The 27859-nt window shown below is 35.0% G+C and overlaps 1 protein-coding gene across 8 annotated transcripts in view; it reads left to right on the top strand.

The window, feature by feature from the left end:
• Positions 1–1273: 1273 nt before the first annotated feature.
• The window catches only part of LOC113557431 (optomotor-blind protein-like), a 49181-nt gene continuing 22595 nt past the window's right edge, over positions 1274–27859 (top strand). The window contains exons 1-3 of one of the 8 annotated variants that reach the window (XM_026962946.2): positions 1274–2416; positions 25954–26067; positions 27361–27514. In XM_026962946.2, coding sequence (XP_026818747.1) covers positions 1836–2416; positions 25954–26067; positions 27361–27514 — 849 coding nt within the window. In that variant the 5' untranslated portion in view covers positions 1274–1835. Of the gene's footprint in view, positions 2417–25953; positions 26068–26356; positions 26480–27360; positions 27515–27859 lie in introns of all 8 variants that reach the window. The other 7 variants (XM_026962945.2, XM_026962947.2, XM_026962950.2 and 4 more) reach the window with 7 other exon arrangements.

Genomic DNA, 27859 nt, shown 5'->3' with positions numbered 1-27859 from the left:
ATGGGTTTGGATCGAGAATGGCCAACGGTGATTTGCAAGAGGTGCTATAAAATTATTATCGTGAAATAATAATATAATGTATATAATTATATTATTACTCGTCGTTTTTTTTTCACGTATAGATGAGGAATATAATTAAAAGTGTATAGAAAATTATGTGATTAACAAAATATACTGTAAATCATATTTTATTGCAGATTATCGACGTGTACACACACGCTGTGGGATATTATTTTAATAATATATGTGTATATATAGCCATAAAGACGCACTTAATATCTTAGACACAAAAAACATTTCATACTATATTTTTGAGGGCGCGTCGGACGAACGCATTAAGTAGCGACAAATGTAAAAATTAAACTAAATTTTAATACGATTTGATTTGAAAAAAAAAATAAATCGCTTTATCCGCTAAAGTCTGAAACCAAACGGATATACTGTGCAAAAAAGGCGAAAACGTGTTATGCGCCGCGGTGGGAGCCGGGAGGGCACATCCGGACAAAAAGTGCACCCTATAGTAAAACATCGGCTGCATTTCTATAGTGTCATTTGAAATCGTAGGCGAGAAATATCGGCTGCGGCCAGTGTGGAGTAAAAGAAATAAAAAAACGGGCCGCGGAGGAAAGGCGGGCGCGCGCGCGCACACTGTATACGCACGTGAAACTCGCGGGCGCACGGCGTATGTACAACGGCACTATATACGACAGTACGATATAATATTATGCCGAACGGTCGCGTAGGAGGATGCGTGCGCGTGAACGTCGAAGGGGGCCGTCGGCAGCGGTGGTGGCGGTGGCGGCGTCGACGGCGTTTTGCGGTATAGCGCGGCTAGCGAGGGCGGCGAGGAAGGGGCGCCAAAAGTCCTCCGGTCGTTACGTCGGACACATACACGTAGGGTGGTGGCGGCGGCGGCGGCGGCGGCGGCGGTGGTGGGCGCCGTATTTTAACACCGGCGTCGTCGTCGTCGCCACCGCCGCCGCCGCCGCCTGAACAAGCGTTGACCGGCGACGGCGTCCCCCACCAACGCCGCCGCAACCGCGTCGCGTCCAACACGCACACGCACACTCGCAAGCGCGTGACGTACACACAAACACAAATGTACACGTACACACACGCGGTGCGCCCGCACAGTACGTCGACGCGAGCTCTGTAGGTGTGTGTGTGTGTGTGTGTGTTGACGCCGTTGCGTGAAACCGTCGACGCTTGCCGATTGGCCGGGCCGGTCTCGACCAATCCGGACGCGACTCTCATTAACACTCGGACCGGGGCGTCGGTGTTGTCACATCGCCGCCGCCGCCACACAGTCAGTCGGCACCGAGCGCGCTAACCGTTGTCGTCGTCGTCGTTGTTGTTTTTGTTGTGGTCGTAGTAGTAGTGTTGGCGGCGAGTCGTCTCTACTCGGTCCCCCCGTGTTTGCATATTATTCGCGTGAACACAAACACCGTGTCATAGTTTTTTTACGTTAATATATACATAATATATATATATATATATATATAATATTAATAATCGTCGTGATTAATATTTTTTAAAACTTTTCGCGTTCGACGACGCGCTCGAAAACACTCGTCGAAACACCGCGTGCGAACAACAACGGTCGACCGTCTCGCGTGTGATTAACGTCGAAATAATATTGTTTCCGAACTACCGTCCACAGCAATCGAATTCGACATCGCAAAGAAAATAAAAAATTTCGGTTTGCATTGGATTTTTTTTTCTTCACCGTACTCCGTCGCAATCACTCGCGGTAAACATTTGTGAATGCTCGTACAGGAGTCTGGTCCACCGTAGTGGCTGGGTCAAACGGTAACGGCGTGGACGGCGTGGCTGTTATGCGGTTCGAGCAAGCGGACCTCAGGTGCCGGTCACCCCGTGGGGCACCGGACACCCCGCAGACCGCTGCCGCTATGACCGGCGGCCAACGTTCACCGGACACATCGTACACGGCGGCCCGTGCGTCGTCCACTGACTTTTCCGTCAGTTCGCTGCTGACGAACAACAACAACAACAGCAGTGGCGGTGCGCCGCCATCCACGATCCAGCAGCAGGCCGGTGGCCAGCAACAGCAGTATCCGCCGCCGCCACCACCGCCACCCGGTCTGTCGGCCGCAGCGGCCGCGGCGTACGCCATGGGCGCCTGTTACCCGGGCACCATGATACCCATGCCGAAGATGCACCACGCCCCGCATCACCCGGGCGCCGGTAGCTATCCGGCCGAAGAGATGCTCGCGTTGGCCGCGGCCGTCGCGCACGGCGTACACCATCCACACCCGGCGGCCGCGCTACCCCGTTCCGTCGTCAGGCCCGAGGATGACGGCGTGGTCGACGATCCCAAGGTCACGCTGGAGGGCAAGGATCTCTGGGAAAAGTTCCACAAACTCGGCACCGAAATGGTCATCACCAAGTCTGGCAGGTCGGTCTCAACAGAATATAATTTACTTTTTAAAAATCTAATCATAATATTTATAATATATTTACGTATAATCGCATATAAGTAAGTAGGTGGTATAGGAAATAAATAATAATTTATTATTATCTAATATGTCGTGTAAACGTACGGTCTGTTATCGATTAAAGCAGTAGGGTACTATTAGTATATCCGATAAACATATTATGCCGATTTTCTCTTTTTGAAAATAGTTTTATATACGGCTATACGCTTTGGGCGAATTTTTTTTTTTATCACGCGTACCCATAATATATTATTTTGGTAATAATAAGAACTTATTATCACAACCCATTAACGATGCCCCTGTAACCTGTACGATTTATATGTATTCATAATATTCGCAGTAGTAATAATTAAAAATTTATAATAATAATAATTTTATTATAAATAGCCAACGCAGGTTAAATAAATGGAAATTTCATGTTATAGCTCAAAATATTAATTTTATTGAATTTTGTTATGATCGAAATGTTTAAAATTACTCTATTATAATATTAATCTATACTGTTATTTCCATTATTAATGATTAACGTATTTTATTTTAATAAATGTGGTCAATTAGTGTCTTTAATATTATATTGAAAGTAAGATAGGTTGGTTAATATAGTAACTTTAAGTATACGTATAATTATTGTTTCTTACATTTTTAATTTATATTTCATAATAATAATTTTCATCCATCAATCAAATAAAATTATATATACACAATACATCATCACAAGACACAAACCTAATAAAATAATTATTTGAAAAAAAGTAGGTACAAAGATGTATAAAAGTGTGATTTTTTCAATGACTATTAGCTATAATCTCTTCATGCCATCGCACTTTAGAATAGTTGTCAAGTAGGTATAATCTAAGATATTGTAATTATATCATAGTTTTTATAATGTTATATTGGTAAACAATAAACGTCACCTTGGGGCTATAAGGAAAAGCTGTCGCGCAGCCCACACTACCAAATCGCCTTAAACATTACAATATATACATATATATATATATGTATGTGTGTGTGTATACGATCTTTGGCGCCAGACGACAATTAAACCCAACATTATGGACGCGTTTCCATTATGATGATGATGACGATGATGATGAGTACGACGACGATGTGCCTAATCACGTAGTCGCTACTGTTTTTTAACTGCTGCAGTAATAGCGTAGTAGTAGTAACACCGTGTAAAAAAATAAATAGCTATAAATTATTTTGGTGATTTTTATAAATTATTGTACCAACACGCGAATTACAAACGGAAACTGTATTAATTTAAATTTAACCTTATTTATAAATATAGGGACTAGGCGAATGTGATTATTCCGTAAATATCCATCATTCTTTCCGTTTGAAATTGGGTAGGTATAATATTTTTGGATTTTAATTCACATCATTTATGTTGACGGATATGTAATTGCGCCTGCAATATTTAAACATTAAATATAATTTATTATTGTTGTTTTTGACGGTATGTGTTAATAATTCGGAAAAATGTTATTTTTATATTTATACACGTATCTAACTTTAAATTCAAAAACGTTATGATACTTATATATATAACAGTAATATTTTATATTTGCAGTTTCATTATTATTATTGTTATTTGCTACCTGCTTTCTCAACAAACAATAATCGTTTTCGTTTAGTTATACTCGATTTAGATGCAAATGTATTTTATCCGACCGTATAACAGAATAAATTAATTTGGTATACAACGCCGGGTGGAGATGATACCAACAACGGTTATTTTGTCTTTGAAAATTCAGTATTTTAACTAATTTATAGTATTTGTTTAATATTTTGATCTGTTGAATCGATCGATTGTAAATTGATCGTTTGTAAAATTAAAATATACATTGGTAAATTGGGATGTACCTATTTGTTATTTATAATATTATATGTAGGTAATACCTTATATATAATACTGTGTTCACATATTTGTTTACATACTTGGCATATTGGTATGTTTAATATTTAGTAATAGATGGGTACATATTTCATTGCACAATAATCGTATACACGTAGGTACCTAATGATATATATATATAAATTTTCATGTTGACCGTGATAAATATAACACTATAAATGCAAAATATAATTTACAACTAAAAATAAGACGGTTGTGAATATTTCTGTTTCTAGAATTGGCTGTACCTTGTATTATTTACTTCAATAAGCATCTAAGTTGTTGACAATGTTGACAGTGTTGACACCATTCAACGATTAGGTTGACAAGGTTATAAAACCAATTATTAATTAAGTTACATGATTCATATAGTGTAAACGATGGATATTTCTAGAGCCCAGTTATACTATATCTGTATATAATAGTGTTCTGCATAAACTTTTATTAAATATGCAAGAATAGCACTTGAATGGTTTGCTTTTATGTTCAAAGTGCTTATTATTTATAACACAGATTTTAATCAATTTTATTTTTTTTGCTTATGTTTTTGCAAAGAATAATTTACATTAGGTATCTAACCTTCAGTTTTACAATGTAAACACTAATGTAAATTCGTTACAAATTCAACAATCAGATATTCTAAATTTTCGTTTTTATTTTATTTATTTATTAGTTAAATTTCATAAATCCCCTCTCCCACGCTTAAAAATATCTAATGAATGTCTCCTTTCACGTGTTATGAGCAACTAACATAACTTTAATCATTTACACGCTTATTGTACTTAATAGATATTGCATACAATCGTATGTAACTTTGAAAAATAATAAAAATAAATGTGAAGGTACTTATAAGTATATATGGATTACATTCTTACATTATAAGTTATAAATGTTATAATATTATAAGTTTATGCCGACGATTCTACAAATAATATTCATATTCCACTATTATTATGATGAAGTATTTATTACCTTATTTACCTTTTCTATTGATAAAACTGGGTTCTCTATTTATTAAAATTTACTATAGTAGTATCTCTAACAAAAGTCGTTTATCTATTTATTTGAATCAAAATATAACTAAAAATAAACCCTAGTTTGTATGTATAACCTAAATGTATATTATTATCCTGAAACTTTAATATTAATTGCTTCAACGATCGATAGGTATTGTAGTTTTATTTGTTTAATTTTACATAATTTCCTATTTATTTAGACAATCAGCTGTATAGTAGTTGTATAAAAATTTGTATAAAGGTAATACAGATATCTAAAATATGTAATGAAATAATGAATTACTTCTCAACTTATTAAAATCTATATTCTAAAGAAACCTAGGTAGTTTTTATAGCTATACATTTAATAGTTTGTAAGTTATATATTATAATTAAATAATGTCAAAGGTTTTATATTAAATGTTTTACTATCAAAATCACTAAATATACTTAATATTATTATAATATATACTAAATATGTGACTGCGGCTGAAATATCAATTTAATTAATTAACTAGTTACTTTAATTATAACTTAAAATAACATTCTATACAAAAATACATGTTTATAAGAATAAATGAAACATCGTTATAAGTATGTAGTTTTATACATAAAAGCTATCACGACGGTCATAAATGCGGGGTACTTAATATGAAATACATATTCTTTACTAATAATATTGTAATAATGATAAGTAACCGAATATAATTGGTTTTGTCGCTCGCGCAGCGGTCATTGGCGTTATGAACAATGTTATAATATATATAAACATCTAAGAATACACAATTGTATAAATTAATGCCTTAGTATATTTTTTAGTATAAAATTTGCATAAACAGTAATTTGTATTCTTAAAATAAAACACAGAATTAATTGCCATAAAATTACGTTGGATATCGATAATATATATACTGATCAAGTATTGATAAAAAAAATCAATGGTTTTTTTAGTATTTAGCATTTCAATCGTGTAGAAGATACTCACGAATGGTAATTTTTCTTAAAAGACCTTTTATTCTCTTTTTGGAATTAAAAAAATATTTGCCTGTTAATCTCGCACTTCTATATCGTACGCTTTTTGAAGTATAATTTTTTTCACTACCGACCACGCGTATTATTCGCAGAATCGTATACATATAATATTGTATTTTGGTTTTTTATTATTTCTACGTAAACGATTAAAGTATGTTTACAATTACCGTATCGCACGTGAAACATTGCACGACAACATCAATATATAACTTTAATGTTAAAAATCATCTAGTACTAGAAATGCATGAATCTTTTTTTTTCTCGTGGTGTATATTATTATTATATTAACTATCAAGTAGCATTTTAAACATTAATACCTAATGATTATAAAGTGTAGTGTGTACAATAAAAGTAATCCCAAATAAGAACATAACAAAGTCAATTTCACCGTTGCCGTCAATGGTACATTTAAATCATTTAATATTATTTTATTTTTAAAACGAATGGCAGTTGTTGAGTGCGTTGTCTGTCGTTCAGCAGTAGTTATATTATCCGTCTCGTATAAAATTGCAGATACCCTAAAACTGTTGATAATTATATGCGTTAATAGAATCAGCTTCATATACTTATGTGTGCAGCGGTAATACGCGCATTATTGCAGTCTGCATTTATATATACAACAATAAACCTATACGCGTTACCTATACACACCTATATTTTTTTCCATTTTAATCTACGATTTTACTTAAGGCTTATTGCTTGTATAGGGTTTAGGGAATAACAATGATAATAATATTAATATAGTTAATTATAATGCGACGATGATCATAATAACGATGTATAATATTATATAGGTTAACAGACATAATGATAATAATAATAATAATAACATATATTTATATAATATTTATACGTACGACAATTTTTGTCATAATATTATTATGAAGACACAGCGTACACGGCGCGCGTAAACGGATAAAATAATAATCAACACATATGTTACACGTACCTATATCGAAATATTATTATTTACGTTCGGTTTACTATTAATTATTGGAAAATACACGACTTGTATAATATTTTAAACGGATTAATTGGTTCTCGCGAGTTTGCTTGCGTATCATCGCAATGTTATGTGTGTGCTAGTCGTATTATAGTTTGTGTGTGTGTGTGTGTGTGTGTGTGTACGCGCGTATGTGTAGTGCGTGTGTTCGTGTGCGTCTAGTGTTACAACAAGGGGTAGAGACCGGTAGCGGCGGTGGCTGAGTGAATGGGGGCATACATCCACACACACGCACACACTAACACGTACTTACGCTTGCATACGTGTATAATATATATACACACACACACACTCACACACCATGTTACCCGGGGTGGTGCAACGGCAGTAGGGTAGGTGGGGGTGGGCGAACGGCGTTTTTTTTTCAACGGCAACAATGGACTTTCCCCCCTCTCGTCCGCCGTACGTTACTGTCGGCGGACTATAATATAGGAGAAGGCGGCGGCGGCTCCTTGACAATATATATATTATAAAAGTGTGCGTGCGTGAGTTCTCTCCCGGTAATAGCTGTCGTTGTCGTCGTCGTCGTCGTAAGTCTATGTGTGTGCGTGCGTGTGTGTGTAGGTACGATGTAAAATAATAATAGTAAAAAACGAATCTACGTGCGCATGGTTTGCTGCAACGCGTTATAGAGGCGCGCGCGACGCACGCACGCACGCACGGCGTTTCTCCTCTATATCCGCTCTCTTTTGTTCTATTCGCGACGACGCGTTGTTTTATTATTTTATCGATCGACGTGTGTGTGTGCGTAGGCCGCGGCTAGTGCTCGGTGTATTCGTGTCGTTCGGAAAACGTTATTCAAATGCGAAGAAAGGAAAGGAGAGAAAAAAATGGGAAATATTATCAAAACCGTGTTTTTAACGAGAACGAAGAGAGACGGCGCTCGCGTGTCGGCCAGGGACCGGTCTCGCGCATGTCCCGTTGTATATATAATAATAAATTATCATGATTCTAGGCGTCGCGTTATTAACACCTATATAATAATATTGTAATATATCAGAACACGATAATGGTGTTTAGTACTCGCGCACGATCGTCGTCGTCGTCGTCGTCTTGTTACGGGTACAAACCATCAGATATTATCTACATCATCATCATCATCATCATCATCATCATCCGTGCGCCTGCCTTCAAACGCATAAAGCGTGTGTGTTGTTGTCAGTGTCGATATTTGTTTTGGTTTTTTTTTCTCCTAGAGTTGTAGCGTCTAGCCCGTCGGTCATATCCGTGTGCATCGCGCATTATGCGCCAATTCAGTAATATTTTCAATTTTGATATTATTATTGTACCTATACATTACATGCAATATGCGCGCGGGTAACGGCGGCCAAAAGTGGGAGTCTGCGTGTGCGACTGACGGGTGCGTGCGTGCGTGTGTGCATAACCTCACTTCACTTTACTATATATCGTACATTTATTATACACGTAATACACGTACTTGGTATATATATACATATATATAATACGACTACTATACACACTCTGCGCGTAATTACCACCGCGGCGGCGGCGGCCAACCGGTCAATAATAATATAACGCGCCGAGGTCAACGTCAACCACGACGAGGCGCCTCGCCGGCCGCCACCGCCGGGAAAATCCCGCCCGCGCGGACCGCGATAATAATATCGTTACGGTTCATAATATACGTGTAATGTGCACGACGGTTTTTTCGGTACCTACTACGGTGGTGTAGGTTGTAATCGTCATCTGCCGTCAATATTCTTCTTTCCAAATACCATACGCGTGGGGTGAGTGAGCAAGTCGTCAAGTCCACGCCGTGTGCTGCATTCCGCCTAATTAGCCCCATTGCCGCCGCAAGTATAGAGGACGAGGAACGTCCGCGTTCCACACACGTCGAAAGATATTATTTTCCTGTTTGTATTATAGTTTCCGTGCATACAAACACGGGTATATGTGGACAAACATAGGTACCCACATTGTTGTACACGACGTGCCCGATGTTATTATTTTTAATGTACACAATATATTTTATCGGTGAAGCGTATGATGTAGGTATATTATTATATAGTTGTTCGTTACAGATATAACGAAAAATATCCTGTTCGGGTGTCGATTGGAAATTTAATACCGTGTTCGAATTTGTTTTATACCGTCGGTCAAGTGTACACGTTATCGACTTCCCCGTCAAAGGCGTCGTTTGATCCCGCAACGGTTTTCGTTCTAGAATATCAGCCGCCGCGTTGGCGCCGCGCAGTCCGACTGACAGAATATAAGCGATACTCCGGTAGAACCGCATAGGTATATGTAATAGGTAGTATAGGCCATAGGGTACCCGACGTATATTATAATATCGTCCAACCACGGTATATAATAACTAATAAGATACCAGACTTGGATTGTACAGTGATATATATGCATAAACTAGTCTGTGCTTTTTTTGATCGGGTCTCGTGTACATTTTTTAATATATATATTTACCGAGTATACACGATATTTTTTGTGGTCATGTCTACGTCACTTAATGTCATCTAAGTAAGTGATTCATTACGGTGCGTTTACGCTATATGTACTGCACACTAATATAATATCTGCAGTGGCGTTTATATCTAATTTTTTAAGGAGAGCAAGTTTTAAATTTACGTAAAGGGCTGCGGTGGTTTAAATCCTCGCATTATTCTTGTTAGAAAATTCAATCAATAGGGAAAATATAAAATATTTGTTGAATTTAATCGACAACATTTTATGAATTTATTTGTACTATGTATAGAAGTATTGAGTTGTAAACTTGTAAGTACTTATTACCATATATACTAGATGCATGAAGCGCCTAACCAATGTATAGATAACATGTAGTGTATTGAAAAAATTGTTTCATTCACGTTTGTTACATATTATATAATATGTGTGCGATGATGATAATTTGTCTCGTGTGGATGGCTATTAAGTAGACTATTATCGCGCGAGCTGGCCGAAGCTGCCCTCGGGCAGGGTGCGTGTACCGCATCTCGGCCGTCGTACATTATCATTACCTATATTGTCTTGAGTGTGCCATGTAAGAATTTCGTGCGTGAAACGACGAACACGCGACGACGCCTGCACGGAGCGTATAATATCGTACCATTATAATATGTATATATTTACCAACGTCTGAAAGAAAACGGCTACAATAACACATATTGACTGTAACCTTTCTGATATGATTTCGTTCAGTTCAGTTTCTAGAAGAATAACAACAATTTCGTTTCCAATTTTGGTGTATGATTTTTATTAACAATAACTTAAAATTTTGATTTAAAAAAAAAAATCTGTTCCGGTTATAAGCGCCGTATCCGATGACAGTTTCAATGCAATTAATTTAATATTAAATAAAAAAAGTGATCAATCAAAACGATTTAAGTTATTAATTACTGACAAATATGTCTTAAGCATGTATCTACCTTAAAATATTTAAATTGGTTTCGTTTTCAAAAACAGTAATATTTTCGTTTCCGGTCAGGGATATACATACATTCATTACCATATACCAGTGTTTTTCACCTGTGCGTCGCCGGTCATTATTAAGGGAGCCGCGTTCGCAATAGAAACTAAAAATACAATTTCCGCGCACCAATACATATTACATTTTGGGTGTGTGAGACAGATCGGCCGTCGATAACCGTGTTTGCGATATCGAGTAATAGCATATTTCGATTACTATTTACATTTATTTGATGATATAATGCAACAAAAACAAGCACAGCCGTCCCATTAAAAATAAAGTTAGATTAAAATTATTATAAATAATTTAAATTTGTTTATTTTTAAATATTCGTATGGGAGCCGTACATTTTATTTCAAAATCAAAAGGAGCCGTGGACCCGAAAAGGTTGACAACCACTGCCATATACTGTAAAGCACACTTCATAATATTTGGTAATCGTACCATTCATACCTATCCGCTGCCTTTAATTCAGTTCAAGCCATGCGGGTAAACGATTTTTTTCATATATTTTATTTAAAACTTGATCTTTACAACGCTGTCGCTGTATCGCGAGGGGGGTATATATTTGAGCGGATATGCACTGCAGTGGATACCTACAGCTGGGATAACCACTTAAGCGCGACGACTCGTCAATTTTTTTTTCGTTTGGCTTCCGCTATCGTAGGTAAGCAAATTATATTATTACCCCATTTTATTTTAAAATTATATTTTTTGTTCGCTACCCGGCGGCGGTGGATGCGGCGGCTTTTGTCTAGATGTCTAGAAGTTTCTAAGTACAATAGATATGCATAATATTTAAGTGAGTACTGAGTGATATATAATACAACACTAAGTACTTGCATCACCTCACTCTACCTTATAGCGGTACTGCGTCTGACAATAGTATGATAATAATAAAAATAACTAAAAGTGAGATAGAAAACAGGGACGAGAAGAAGATGATGGCTGTAGCTTAACAATATTTATCTATTGTTACGACGTTGAGTTATGGACGTGGCTGTGATAAGAGTAAATTCAGAGCGAGTGTAGTATTGCAGTACCGTATTGTAGTATATAGTAACAACGGGCGGTGGTGATGTTGTATTATAAAGTTGATGTTTGCCGTCGGCGACGAAGCTCGTGGTGGTGGCGGGCTGAAGGGAAACGGGAAAATTGGACGTGATTAAATAATTGCGTGAGCGGCAGCGTTTGTGTGGTCGCGCGCAATTAGAGCAATTGACTAGATTGAAATCGGTATTATTATACACACACAGTATATAATATGACTTCGGACGAAGCGTGTTTGATGTATTATGCGACGTGCGACTCTCGTCGACAAAAATCAAATATTTGAACCGAATGTAACGCGGTGTGCATTATTATTATTTATGAGTAGGAGGCATAAAATATTATTATTATATTATGATTTTATATTGGTAGACTATAGTTAAAGGTCGGATGTGACGATTACTATTATATTATTCTGTGTGTTGTGTGCGTCACGTATACATCGCCACACGCCGAAACTCGTCACACTCGTGTTTTTTATATTACTTTAATATCGTCGTACCTGTATATATATATATTAAACCATTATTAATACTGGATATGTAATGTCTTTCGACAAAAATATTTAAGAAAAAATGTATTTGTCCTTCCTCTCTCTCTCTTATGTATATATATGTTTATTGTATATTGTATATCATGTATACTGAACTACAAACTCACTGTTATAGCTGTGTTATATTATATAGGTCATTGTAAAAATCTGATTGCACGTAAAGCTTTTTATAAGCTATTATATAGGAAGTATAATGTTATGTGTATACATACATCTATATATAATGTATAGTAAGAAAGACTCATTTCAAGGGGCAAACACTGCAGTTTGTAGTAGTAACGATTTGGGGTGAAACGCGATGGTCATGTTTTTTCCTGTAATACTCTGTGTAGTTATAGTTTGTATTATACGCGCGCGTGTACACTTCCCTCGGACTGTATAGTTTAGTTCCGCCCCCGATATAACGAAAACCAACAATAATAGTCCTTGATTTTGGTTTTCGTTTTATGTCGTATATATAATGTATATAAGTATATGGGCACCATGTAGGTATTATTATTCCTGTTGTCCTAATATCTTCCGGTGAATGGGATTCATAATACTGTCAGTAGCGATGGTTTGCTATGCGTACGGGGCGATGAAGACTTGAGGTGCCTAATTTAATTTTAATTCTAATTTCGGCTAAAGGAGCACTTCTGCGCGAATCTCGTGTGCAAATTTATTACATGTAATTTAATATCTGACCAACTATACGACGAGGAGAGACGTCGTAATACAAAACGATAAGTGTGAACTGGTGTTGCAGGTTCCTACTTCGCGATCAATTCGTCATCGATACACATACAACGGTTTAGTTTATGTGTAGAACTGCTGAACATATTATAATATGCAGACGCGCAATAAGTGGCATGTACACGTTACATAAAATTAGTACTATACAAGTAAAATGTAAGCGTATGAAAATAATGTTTAATCGAGAAAAACTGATACGTTTTGAAATCGAATAATAAAAAACCGCGACCAGGCCGTGTGTAATATATTGTAATAATATAATATAATATATATCATGATGGTAAACACACACGCTTCATAATATTTAATATGGTCGGTCGGCCGACCGGCGGCGGTCAGGCGCCTCTCGTTGTTCGTGAGGCGACGACTATCGCGCGTATCGATCGGTAAAAGTGATTTTTTCCCCTCTCTTCTCCTCCAGTCATAACCCGTACGCGAGGCGCACACCTCGGCCCGTGTGGTAGTGCAGTCTTCAAACCGCGTTCTCGCGTCTATAATATTATAACGACGACAATGACGACGACGCGCTTTTAATATTATTTGGTCTCGTGGAATTTTTTTTTTTATCGTTATTTTATAATCGTGTAATAATAATAATAATCATAAAATATAAATAATACCTCCGTGTTGGGCATGTGCGTGTGTGCGGACGCGCGCCCGCGATCCACGGTGTTCCAATATGAGTATACCTTGGCCAGAGTGAGAGAGTAAGAGAGAAAGATAGTGAGAGAGAGAGGGAGAAAATCGAGACGTGTCTTGTTAGTGTGTGTGTTGGATGGTGTAAACCAAAAACAAACAGGGCGAAGGCGAGAGACCCGGTAATTATAACATCCATCAAAAAATATAAAATAAAAGATGAAAAAAATAAAACGCTAATGATAGGGTACCACCGTAGTATATATCCGTGGCCGGGCGGGCGATCGTAGCTCGTTATCCCGTCGTTGACGGTACAGAGTAAATAGTGCGCCGGCGAGACGTACGCGTACCACGACCACTTGGTATATATTATATATATATATATATATATATATATGTAATATGTACATAACTATAAGTATACGTCGTGTGCACGTAATAACACTATTCAGTTGTGTTCCACGACAGTGGTTCTCAACTGATCGCGTAGCGTGCGCGCGCCCGTCACTTCCGCCGGCCCGGTGCGCTTTTTGCCCACCACTGGGGCATGCACGTATCGCAACCAGTTTACCGCGGTTGCCGTGCACTTATTATATTTTTTATTATTATTATTTCTGTCGTCTCTCTCACTCACTCCTTCGTGCCGAGTACACATACACACGAACACACCACGACGATCGTATAGTCTTTGGTGGCCGTCGCCCTCCCGCTTGCCGCCCGCCCTCCCGCTTGCCGCCCGCCCTCCCCGGCCATTCCGGTATCGGCTCTACATGGGAGGGCTTAATTATTCCATCAACGGACCCACGTCGAAGGGGCGTGGCTAGGATGGTATTGTGTGTGTGTGTGTGTGTGTGTGTGTGTGAGTGAGATTATAGTTGTGCGAAAATAAACAATATGATATAAATCATATTGAAGAAAACCTTAAACTATGATATCCTCTAGTGTACCGCGCCTCCGTTAGCTCATCGTCATCTTTATTTTCCTAGGGTTTTTGATTATATTTTTGTAGCCTGTAGTTGGTTATAACTTAATTTCACCTTCACAATTCCTCATATTCTGTATTTTTGCGTTATGATAGTTTGAGTATATATTAAATCTTCAGTTGATTTTAAAACGAAAACTGTGTAGCTGCGATATGCAACGTCTGTATATTATATAATATTAATAATCATAATTATCGGCTGTGTCCTATATAAACAATCTGCGTATTCGACACCAAATATTAGTCGTTTTAAAAATAACACCAGAAATAAATGGGCTGATTAGCTTATATTTAGTCAATTCGGGGAATATATATTATTTTGATTGGGAGTGAAGATAGGTATAATTCTATTTATTAATATTTATAATTCGGCAAAATGTAATACACCGAATTATGGAGTATATTATACAACTAGTATTTAGTCGACGATTTGATAAATATTTTAAATTTTAATCACGTTTAGGTTTTCGCGCATTCGTTTAGTTCCGTATAGTGTGATACGTGTTAAACGAATTATAACGAGTTTCAATATTGTTGATTTATTCTGATTAACACCACTGCCAATAAAATATTGTTGTTGTTATTGACGTTCGCGTTGTAAATTGAGTGTACAAAATGTATATTATGTGTAGGTATATATACGAAACACCGTAACATTAAATTATTATTATATACGTGAGTCGTGACGGTTTTATCGATTTATTATTATTTTTTAATTCTCTATTCCCTACATGTATTCTTCCGACAAATGATCGGTACACTAGGTGCAAAAATCACACGCGTGAAATCGCGGGACTACGATGGTCGATTTGGTATACGCGTGTTCGAGTATCTAAATAATACGATTGCAATTTGCATAAACCCAATCAATATGCGTGTGTTATCGCTGATAGGAATATCCCGCGTATATATTCAACAAATTCATTCGTATAAATTTGTACACAGTATATAATTTAGTAGTTAGACGTACTCTTGCAAACCTAAAAATATATTTCTTGCTCGTTCATTTAAATCTGCGAACTTTGTCACTATATTGACACACCCACACCTATATATTATAATAACCGGGTATGAGTTTGACCTGTAAAACAAAATTATTATTAATTTATCATCGGGTATTCGACTCGTTATACAATGTTACGCACCCAAGAGATTACGTTTGTCAAGTGACGTGAAGTGTAGTTCTGTAATAATGTTTTGTAGGTACTAGGTACTCTTGTTTTTGTTTGTTTTGTTTATTTATTATATTCGGTTTGACTTTATGAGTAGGTTTAGTCGAATCTTTCTTCAGCTTTTTACGTTTACATCAAAAATATGTCCAGAATAAAGTAGTGGAAAATAATAAAATTAATCATTGTAATTGTGTTTGTATTATATATTTCAACGGAAGCAAAACAAAAATAAGATTTTAACCTGGTGGATGATGGTATATTGTATTTAGTATACATACATACCTTATATTTTATAATATTGTACTGCTACACTAATATTATAGCGATATGCTTTAGGAAAATTGAAAAGTACCGGCTCTGGTGTCATAAAATTACTTTGAAGAGTTGAAAAAATATTCAAAATCTCAACTACTACTTGAGAATTTGAGATGTTCTTATCCCCGACTAATTAATCGAAAGTTCAACAGCTCTCTCATGAGTTTTCCCATACTGAGTGTAAAACGAAAATATAAAAAATATGTGTGAAGCTCACTCGCCCATACAATATACCTACTAGAATATATTGGTATTTAGTACATATGTTCAATAAAAACACTATATTATTTGTTTATTAATCGCTAGTATTATAACTTATACCTAATATAAGGAGATTATGGATTAAATAATCAAATATTTACGCTGATATCTAAGGTTAGAATATGTGTATCACATATTTCTACATTCTCTTTTTTTAATTTTCTGTGGTTTATTTAATACCTTTACTGCCTCTTCTTTTCTTCCATATTCTTCCCTATCTTCACTATCATATATTCCCAAATCTTGTTCATACTTCTTCATATACATATATAGACATCTCAAAAAATATGTTTCTATACTATTGTACATATTTTAATCACGAAAAAAGAATCTCAGGCTTGTGGCAAGAGTACAATATAATATACAAAAATAGTTTCATAAAATTTAGGATAATATTATTATATATTTTAAAGGTTTATCATTTTTATAAAAAAAATAATTGTATTATTTATACATACACACACATATTGTATACTCATACATACTTACGATGTGCACTTAAAAGTTTCAATACCAGTTCCCTCTTGTTTTAGTGTAGTTTGTATTTTCTAGTACTCATCGCCGTCCCACTTATTTCATATAGGTGTTGTTTAAATGTCAAACGATAACTTTATATGTAATAGCGTTAAACATATTATACCCCATAGGGGCGTCGACGAGATCACCACGCACCGGCCGGGTCAGGCGATTTTCGAGGCACGTAATAAAATAATTGTATACTTAATAATAATAATAATAATAATAACGTATAATAACTTATTTTCCACTCTAAATTGATTTTCGTGCATTTCTTGCGAGGTTGGTAGCGACGTGATCATAATAAGTATCCCTTTATTATAATCACTGTATATTTTTTATACACTTATACGACATGTACTGTAATATAGAGATTTACTTCATTACATCGTTTATTAATCATAAATATTAATAAATAATAATATTATATGCGTGTTTAATTGGCGATCTTATACAAAATCCGTTTCTTGCTATAGGAAAAACTCGTGACGTAAAAGAATAAAATGCGGTTTATGCATTTAAAACATAAAATCTAAAGTTATATTCGACCGTACGTCGTAGGTTCTCTCTTGTATCGCGCGTATACACATGGACACGTATACGGTGAAAATCTGCATTCGCCTTGAGAGTTTGTTCGCCGGACCGTAATAAGCCGAGTACAAAGGCGCTCTCCGCTACTACCTCACCTCACGGTTATCGGGGTCGGAGCTCTTTAACGTCGACAAGGAGAAAATATGGAAAAGTGCTCGTTTTTCCGGAAGAGTTTCTCGCCGTCGCGTCGCATCTGTTTGTCATCCTACGACTCCTTTTCCCCACACCCCTCCCTACTCGATCATCCCGCGAGTGTCCTTTAGAAAATGTTCACACCAGGCTAATTTTCGAGTCCCGTATATATTATATACACATAATAATAATACGCCACACCGCTACGAGCAGGACGACCCCGCGTTGTATAATGATAATAATATCCTTTTGACGTGTATTATGTACACTGTCGAGTTCAGTAGTGATTATATACAGTGGCGGTGGTATAGAGCTTTCGCCCTTTCTCTCTGCGCACAATTAATATTTTTTCGCATCTTTCTCTGTATACAACACGATGTAGCAGTGTGTTTTCCGCGTGCGTATAATATATGTGTATACTTGTTGTCTCACTTCACCCCGGCGTTTTCGGTCGACACCTCAAAAGACTGCACTGTTAAAACGTAAAAGGACAACAGATTTTTCTCGTATTGTTTTTATTTTATTTTTTCTCCTTGCAATTTTTCCACAATAAACCCCCTCTACCGGCTTTTCATAACTCGTCGTCGTCATTTTACTCCTACACCCATTTTCCCTTTTTCTTTCACCAAATTCATTCCAAGCATCGTTCTTATTCTTTTACTCAACGTGTTTCTCTCTGTCGAATATTTCTCATGATATAATTATCGTATTCTGTGTACAATGAACATTGCGCTAATGACACGCTTATAATATAGGACATGATTGTATATAGGCAACTTAAATACGCATGAGTGTATAAAACACCGCGTTGTAAAATCGTACTGCGGTAATTTTAGATACACCACAATATCAACGATAAACAAAAGATTCCGGATGTTATGAACACCATTAGAAAAATATTAAAACCTTTTAAAAAAATTAACCACATCAACAACTTGATACAAGTCGGTTATTTCATAAAATCACCTACCAGAATTTGGCATTTCTCATACACCTACCTATGTGCCTAAATATTATATACTCTGAGCTTTTCTTCAAAGTCGTACACGTAGAGACGAAAGCTCTTTGACTAAAGATTTCAAAACACTAGCTTCTTACCATAATCCGCTAATCCAAACTTATGCTTTCAATCACAGGAAGCTCTCAAAAACAATTTTAGTGAAACAATATCAATCTTGAATGTTTAACATCAAAAAAAAAAAAAAAATAATGAAATAAAATAATAAAAAAGTGTAAAAGTATTTATTAAATAAAATGCATTTTTTTTAAATTAAAAAAGCATGTACAGGTAACCATATGCCTATAAATATATAAAATATTGTTAATATTAGAACCGATATCCACTGATTCCTATTGTTATTGATTATGATGTTATATTTTAAATTATTTTTCTTATCGTCGTCAGGTTGACCTTTAATTATCGTCGTTGTAATTAAGTAATATTACGAGAATAGAATCAATTTTGTATTATTATAATTTTTTTATTTGCTATTTCTGCGTACTGATTATCGCTTTAAATGATATAAGTCTCGCGCGAAATTGTTTCTCAGATATTTCGCATTATACATAATAATATGTTTAATATACGTATATAATATAATATATGAAACATTAAATTGGTCGAAAACCCAATCTTTCACCACGATTATAATATTCTGATGAATTTATTGAAGTACGAATCCCCGCAAACAGCGCGTGGCTGCACTGAGTATTCTACACAAATTTCATATCACTACAATTATAATATTATGTTCCGAGAACGTGATTGACAATATTTTAGAACTACGACACGGACACGGGTTTACAGGCGCCAAAAGTCGGCAGAGAACTCTGCAAAGACGTATGAAAATGTCGTTTGGCGAATGTACATATATATATATATATGTATTTATATAAATACAACATTTACAATGTATATTTTATAATTTGCGTATAATATCAAAGAAAATAAACTTATTTGCGATTGTATGCGTAATAAGACACAGACGATTTTTTTTTTTAATCTGTGCGTATCATTATTATATTATTGTTGATTATTGTTAGGTATTATTGTGTATTACATAGTAATTATTATGTAGAATTTTAAAATAATAATTATATCTTACCGAAAAACTGTGTCACGTGCATCACCGTACGCATCTAATCGTTTCTAGATATATCATATTATTGAAACGTACATGCAATATGCTACTATATTATAAAATAATAGGACTGACACAAGTAATTATATTTTATCTTTTTTTTTTACGCAGGATAGCCGATGTCGTAAACCGACGTGCCCCCCATTCGTTTGTCAACGACGTAAAAAACGATAATTCTCATCCCCGGTCTATGATTTCATGCGTATTGTGTGCAGTAATAAAAAAATTGGAATTATTACTTCTTATACCTATACCACATTATATGCGTTGTGTAGTACTTCAATAAATCCCGACTAAATGCCTATTGTGTATGGTCAAATATAATGGAACGTTAACGGTACCGTTTATAGCCTACATTATACTAATGCGAATACACACATCAGTGTAGGTACTCACTGCTGCACCAGGTCTACAATACACAGGGTGATTCACCAAGCGTGCTCACACTCATTACTCATTAGTCATTAGTTATGAATTTATTCAAATCCAGATTTTTGGAATTTTTAAGTATACTTTATCAACCCGTTTACCTTTATATGAATAACTTTAAAACATTATTAATAGACTTATTGATTAGTCAACTCTCAAAAATATTCTTCTCTATGATTTTTGCAATGGGTTACCTATTATTCTAAAATTTAAAAAAATATCAACTTGCATGAATGTATATAATGTCATGTCTATGCCAGAAAATAATTCTTATATTTTTAAATAGTTTAATTTTCATACCAGTATAGTCCCCTTATCCTTCAAATCTATTATTATAGACATTATCCTTATATATAAACTTGAATAACTCAAAAACCACTCATTTGATTTGGATCCATTGAAATTATCAAAAAAATCTACTTAGTAATTAACAGAAAAAAGGGTGATTTTTATATGAAAATTGGAGTTGGTATTGTAATACGATAGGTACTCCTTAAATGACATACTAAGTATTTGAAAAAAAGATCATTAAAAAATGTATGAAATCAGAAAATGAATAAACTCAAAAGTAAATGTCAACACTTAACATGGTTGGCGATTACCCTGTATTATAATATTATAATATCGGTGTTTTACGGGGGTAGTGAGTTGTGCGGGGTTCTTTGATCGGGTTATTTGTGCATTCACATTAGCTATAAAATCTATAAATACCTGATAGTAATTAAAATCATGAAAAATTAAATTTTTTATCTATATATTAATATAAACCATGCACTCCATCGAAAAATTTCCTAATGCTAAAATATTATCTTTTGTTTGTTAATGCATTATTATATTATAATGCATATAATACAGTGGTACTCGAATAAGTACCTTGCGTTCATTTCGATAAATGAAATTAATAATAAATATATGCTGCTGCATTTCACCAAACTATTTATCTATAATATTAAAACTATACGCGTTATTCGCTCACCCAATTATAATATTATATAGACGTATTATTATCGTAAATCACATGAAAATAATAATACTAATCGTACACGTGTATAATATATGTAATATATGGAAAACCGTCATCTATTTACGAGTGTATGATATTTCGGTGTACCGTTTATATATATATATTTAAACATAACGAGGTAGATACAAACGCCGTATTAAAAATTCGGCGCGTCGTCGTTATCGACCGGGTCGACCGGTTGACGACTATAATAATAATAATAAAAAAAAAAAAACCAACAAAGCGTTTATAAATCAAAAAGTGACGAGAGAAGGTAAAAATTAACTGGAATATTTTTTTCGGGTCTGCCGCGCGCGCGTCTCTATTTTATACACACACGCTCACACATACAGATATACACACACGTACGTTCGTATGTATGTGTGTATATATGTATGTATATATATATATTTATTATTATTAAATTTTACGACAACGACTGACTATACGGTGATGGGCGGACACGGGATTTTTTTCGACCCGCGGGGTATGTTTGTTTTTACTGCTGGCGCCACCACCCGCTGCCCGGGCTCACCACTATCAATCATATCGCTAACCATCCGTACGCGCGTACCTACCTACCTACCTACCTACTTCATATATAATATTATATACATATTACATATACACGCTCGCGCGCGCGCGTCGAGTTGAGTTGAGTCGCGTCGCGTCGTCTTACTAAAATCATTTTTTTATAGGTACTCGTCGTCCGTGTAATAGTGTTTCGATTATTATTATTAACATTAACCGGATGATTGTATTTTGTCTCCTCTATAATCTCCGGGCACGGGGTGACATGACGTAAACGGATATGCTGCTGCGTGCATTTACGATTCGGAATGATATACGCAATGGAATAATAAGTACGTGTCGTGGGTACTGCAGTTATATAATAGGCATAATACAATATATTATATGGACGACGAAATAAATACCGTCCATGAACGTGTGTGTATCGGAAATCGACGTACGGCTATATTATAGGTAGAATACATAGCCTCTCCCCGCCGTTTTATATTATTATTTACTATGATTTATAAACGGGTGGAAAATATAAACGATCGTCGTCGCTAATACTTCCGTGGGCGTGAAGCGGCGGCGGCCGACGACGACGACGACGATATCGTAAAACGCCAAATGTGCTACGCGCAGAGTGTTTTTTTTCGGGTGCGCGCGTCTTCGTCGTGTTTACACGGTACATTAAGTCGTCGGCGTTGACGAAAGCACAACCGCACACAAACACACACACCACCGCCTTCGCTCCTTATTGTATTCGGGTTTTATATATATAAACGCTCTTATATTATATATTATGTTCGCGTAGGTACCCGCCTATACATATTATATTTTATACCTATATATATGCGCGTATTTATATTATGTGTTTATGTATTATATTTGTATTTGTATACGTATATATAGGTAGCGGCGACCCATTATGCACAATAGGAAGAGAAACACCTTCTTCTCCTTCGTTCATTATTCTCTGTCCAATCGACCGTGTCGCGTCGTCGTCTCCTCGCGCCACAGTATGTGTATAGGTACACTATATAATATGCACACGCCGCCGTCGCCGCACAATGTGACGCGCTCTTTGTAGGTACATATTATTATACATAATAACATAATGTGTACAATATTATATACCTGTGTATAATGTCTCTTAACACACAAAATAACACTTTCTTCGCTCGCGCCGCCCTTTATACTCTTACGTACGGTCTATGGGGTTTTTTTTTAGGCGCCGTGTGAACGTTTATCAAAAACGCGCGTTCAAGCGTCCTTTTTTTCCGACGATCGCGGTGTGTGTAAGAGACACAAGAAAATGAGAATAATCGCATAATCCCGAGAGAACCCTTTTTTTTTTTTTTTTTTTTTTAAATATTTTCATTATTATTCCTGTTTTTTTTTTTTTTATCAGAAAAATAATGCATCACAATCATAGCGTTTATATTCGTTTGGCGTTTTGCTTACACAGTTGTCGGTTATAGAATTTAAAATAAGTCTCGCTAACAGATTTCTTGTTTGACTAGAACTATGGTTATAGTGTAACTGTATCTAAAACCTAATTGGTTCAGTGTTACGCGCGTTGTTTCTGTCTTTCGGTCTTTTTGTCGCACGACTTAAGGATTTCGGGATTAATCAATGAAAATTAATTTGATTTTAACGAAATCTGTGTTAATAAACACCATTTTATTGGTTGTTGTTTGAATACAGGAGCCACAATAGTAAAGTTTAATTTAGTATTTCGATTTATGTAATTATTCCGATAAGAAACATAATCTATAGTATAATATTTATTTTTTATTTGTGGCATCCGTGGCTATTGGATGTACAGCATAATGTTATTTGACGTATAGTAGCATTATTAATATTTTCTAAGATTTAAAAAAATACTTATTCAATTACCTGCCGTTCATAATATTTATTTTACATAAGTAATAGCGTAATAAACTAATAAAATTAATTATATTTAAAATTTAAGTAAAATCATACTCTGGAACTGCAGTAAGTTAATATTAGACGAACAATAATTCGAAATTCTTAATCGAAATTTACAAAATTTACAAAATAAATAAATACACTGTTCGCCTTAAAAAAAAAAAACAGAAATATAATACGCCGATTTCATTTAATTACGTATACAAATAAAAACCATTGATTTGGAGTCTAAAGTACACATCGTGTATTTATTTTATGATTTTGACAGTGTGCAGATTATTATATATGTTTGGTAGGTATATAGGTATTAGGTACTACACAGTATGTGATGTTCGTTAATATATTTTGTATACGCTCGTGCGTGTTTATCCTTTGAACTGTCCTTGCGCGTTTGTAGTCGTTAAATTATTAATACAACATATATTATAAGTGCATGGACGATAAAAAATTTTACCATACAATTTGTCATCGTTCAGAGCTAGATATATTATGGCGGAAAACTATTTTTTTTTCATTTAAAAGAACTGTCACGAACAGAACAAAGACGGGGAGGGTACATTAATTTATATACACATATACTGGCGTGTACAGTGTAGTTATACATACAGGATTATATAATATATTATGATATCGATGTACATATGGGTAAAACGATTTTCGAACGATATTGGATGGCTTTGAAATCCACGTGCGTACACAATGGATCGACAGCAAAATAATGGGAACAAATTATATATTATTCTTTTATTTTTTTCGCCCACACAAAAACCGCATACGTGTTTTTATTGTCCGATCGGACATTTCAACAATGCGCGATAACATGTTATCGGTTAAAAAAATAATACAAAATATATGTATAATGGTAATAGGAAAAAATACTTAAAACCTATATCATGTTTCCCTCTGCTACAGCAACTCCCAAATAAACGCTCACACACACATATATGTATTATTTCGTTTCGAATACAATATATGTGTTTCCAGGGAGAAACAGCCACCCTTGCGACCGATCGAATTCGGTTAAGTTCACTTCCGGACTTTGGATTTCGCCCACAAACACGCCCTACTCCGTCGTGAGCGAGCACTCGCTCGCACCCCTGTACCCCGCCATTGATAACGCACCACCGCCGGTTTTCTCAGCTCGTATTAACACACACACACACGCGCGTGCACGCACACGTATATAATATTTATTATATAAGGGTTGAAATTTATAAAATATACCGCATGGTATACGTATAATGGAACGGGCGCTCGCGAATAATGGATCCTACGTGTATGTGTGCAGGGGGGTGGTGTGAAAAAGGGCGAGCGATGAAGCGTACTTACCGTAATAATAAAGTGCGAGATATCATGCACTCATCCTATTGTGACGATTAAAGATGGCTGCCACCATTTAATAGGGAGTTTAGCTGGGAGGGGGATGGGGGCAGCGTATGTAGCAGATGGTTTTTATATATTTTTCGGACGAGGAAGAACAGTGGTAACAACAGCAGAAGCAGCGAGAGAAGGATTTCCGAATATGATGTTGTTACGAGGGATATTATATAGAGACTATATTGTTATATATATATATAATATATTTATGTGACATTATATATATCATACAAGTCCTGCAGCTAGAAATTAGTTTTTAAACACGTTTACCTATATATATTTTGTTTAAACATAAGTTGTGTATTGGTTTTTGATAGGGAATAGTAAATGTATAGTATTACAAACACGATATAATTGATATAATATCGTTTATAAAATATTATACATTTAGCTTTCTATATAAAGGATAGAATACTTCGTGTTATTTTCTAATATATTTTATACACATTGTAATGCGGATGCAGCGCACCACTGTATACTGTATGTTTACCTCCAGTTATTTTTTTAATCGGGTATATATTAGTAAATTTAACGTGTATTTGTTAATTCCTTATTATCTTTTCGTAATCGCTTTATATAGGTACTTATAAGTTAAAATAGACAGTTTTTACTCTTCCACGAGTATAGCTGATATACTCCTATGTTCAGTACTTAGACAATTTTACTGCGATTATAATATTCACATTAGTGTGGTTACAATATGGTTTAAATAATATGTTGAGTGCGCGTGATTTTGTTTTATATTATAATATTTGTGTATTGGGGAAAAAAACCAAATATTCGAAAAAACTGTCTGCAGGCAAATGTTTCCCCAGATGAGGTTTCGGGTGAGCGGTCTGAACGCAAAAACCAAGTACATCTTGTTGCAGGACATTGTGGCGTCAGACGACTACCGGTATAAGTTCCACAACAGGTATATAATAAATACATTCGACTGCTGTGTATATTAATAATATATTACATTATGTACCTAGTAACGTTGTCATCGTTAGTATATTATATGTGAGCCGACTGCCGAGCTGCAGTCCAACCCCCCCGCGGTCTAACTTATATATTATACATACACTGTAATATATTTACACATAACCCGACTTTTATATTTTATTATTATTATTTGGTTCTGTTTTTATATTTTGTATGATAAACCCGTATTGTTTTTTTCCTGTTTTTTAGTTTCTTTTTTTTTTGTTTTGTTCGATTAGGCGGATGTTCCCCGCTTACAAAGTTCGAGTAATGGGGCTTGACAAAAAGGCCAAATACATACTGCTAATGGACATCGTGGCCGCCGACGACTGTCGCTATAAGTTCCACAACAGGTACAAAAAGTAAACAAATTTCAATCAAATGACTAATTTTTTAGATAATATATAATGTTGTAAACAATATGTATGTATATGGGATCATCAATGGTAAATGCATAACAATATTATATATAATAAAAATTTGGTTATTTTTGAATTTATATATTTATCTTCAAAATGACATTACATTTAACTATTTATGCTTTTTATTAGGTATAGTTGTCCATATTTAAAAAAAATGAACGTGCAGTGACACGAATTTAGTACATAATAACCATTATAATTCATTATTTTAGATTATAATTTCTATTGACAAAATACTTAAATACTTGTATGATTCCATGGCCTTTTTGTTAAGTTTATTCGGTCATTTTATTGTATTTAATTTCATTAGTTATAACCTCAACATTTAAAAAGAAAAACCGTGTGTGGGTTGATTCGGCTCAAATATAAAATAATATTATGTACTATACATATTTTTATTAACTCACAGCATGATCATTTTTTTCTTTCTTCTAACGTTTCAACAAAATAATTTTCAAACGTTCTGTTTATTAATATTCAATATTTTCCTTGCTTATAAATCTGCCATTTATAATGTTATACATTATGTATATTTGCTTATTAAAATTGGCGTTTAACGTTTATTAAAAACAATAAAATTATATACTTGCACACGTATATATTCCGCTATTAAATAATTGTAATTACCTATCATGATTTAAACATTTAACAACGTTATACGCCGATTGATTTTTTTGCTTTTAATTTTGTTTTTTGTATTTTAAAGTTATTCTGTTTGTTTTATTATTGCATTAATAAATCATGCATTATTTTATTCTCGACACCCGATTTATACAATGACCCTGTTAATAACATTTGTGTGTATATTAATCGTTATTTAGCCGATGGATGGTGGCCGGAAAAGCTGATCCGGAAATGCCCAAACGAATGTACATACATCCCGATTCCCCGTCGACTGGCGAACAGTGGATGCAAAAAGTCGTGTCGTTTCACAAGCTAAAACTCACCAACAATATATCTGACAAACACGGATTTGTAAGTACAAACCATTTATTTATATATAATACTGTGTAATATATTATTAAACTCCTATTATTTAAATATTTTCTCCATAACCATTTAAAAAACATGAAACGATGTTTCCCCCATTTTACACGCATTCGGTGTAAAATTTGGTCATTTATTATTATTATATTATATATATTATATATGCAATAGGCATAAGTAGGTAGACGTTCAATAGATTTTGGGCTAGAATAATCAAAACTTAATGTTCGTTTTCGATTAATATACATTGCATCCTCTGTGAACGAATATTTTTATTCGGGAGTAAAATAAATTGTAAAGAATAAATGTACGCATTTTCGTTTAATTTTCCAT

This window comes from Rhopalosiphum maidis, chromosome 1, assembly GCF_003676215.2.
Source record: "Rhopalosiphum maidis isolate BTI-1 chromosome 1, ASM367621v3, whole genome shotgun sequence".
Classification (NCBI taxonomy): Eukaryota; Metazoa; Arthropoda; class Insecta; order Hemiptera; family Aphididae; genus Rhopalosiphum; species Rhopalosiphum maidis.
The sequence above is the reverse complement of the archived record's forward strand: the minus strand, read 5'-3'. Positions and strand labels throughout refer to the sequence as shown.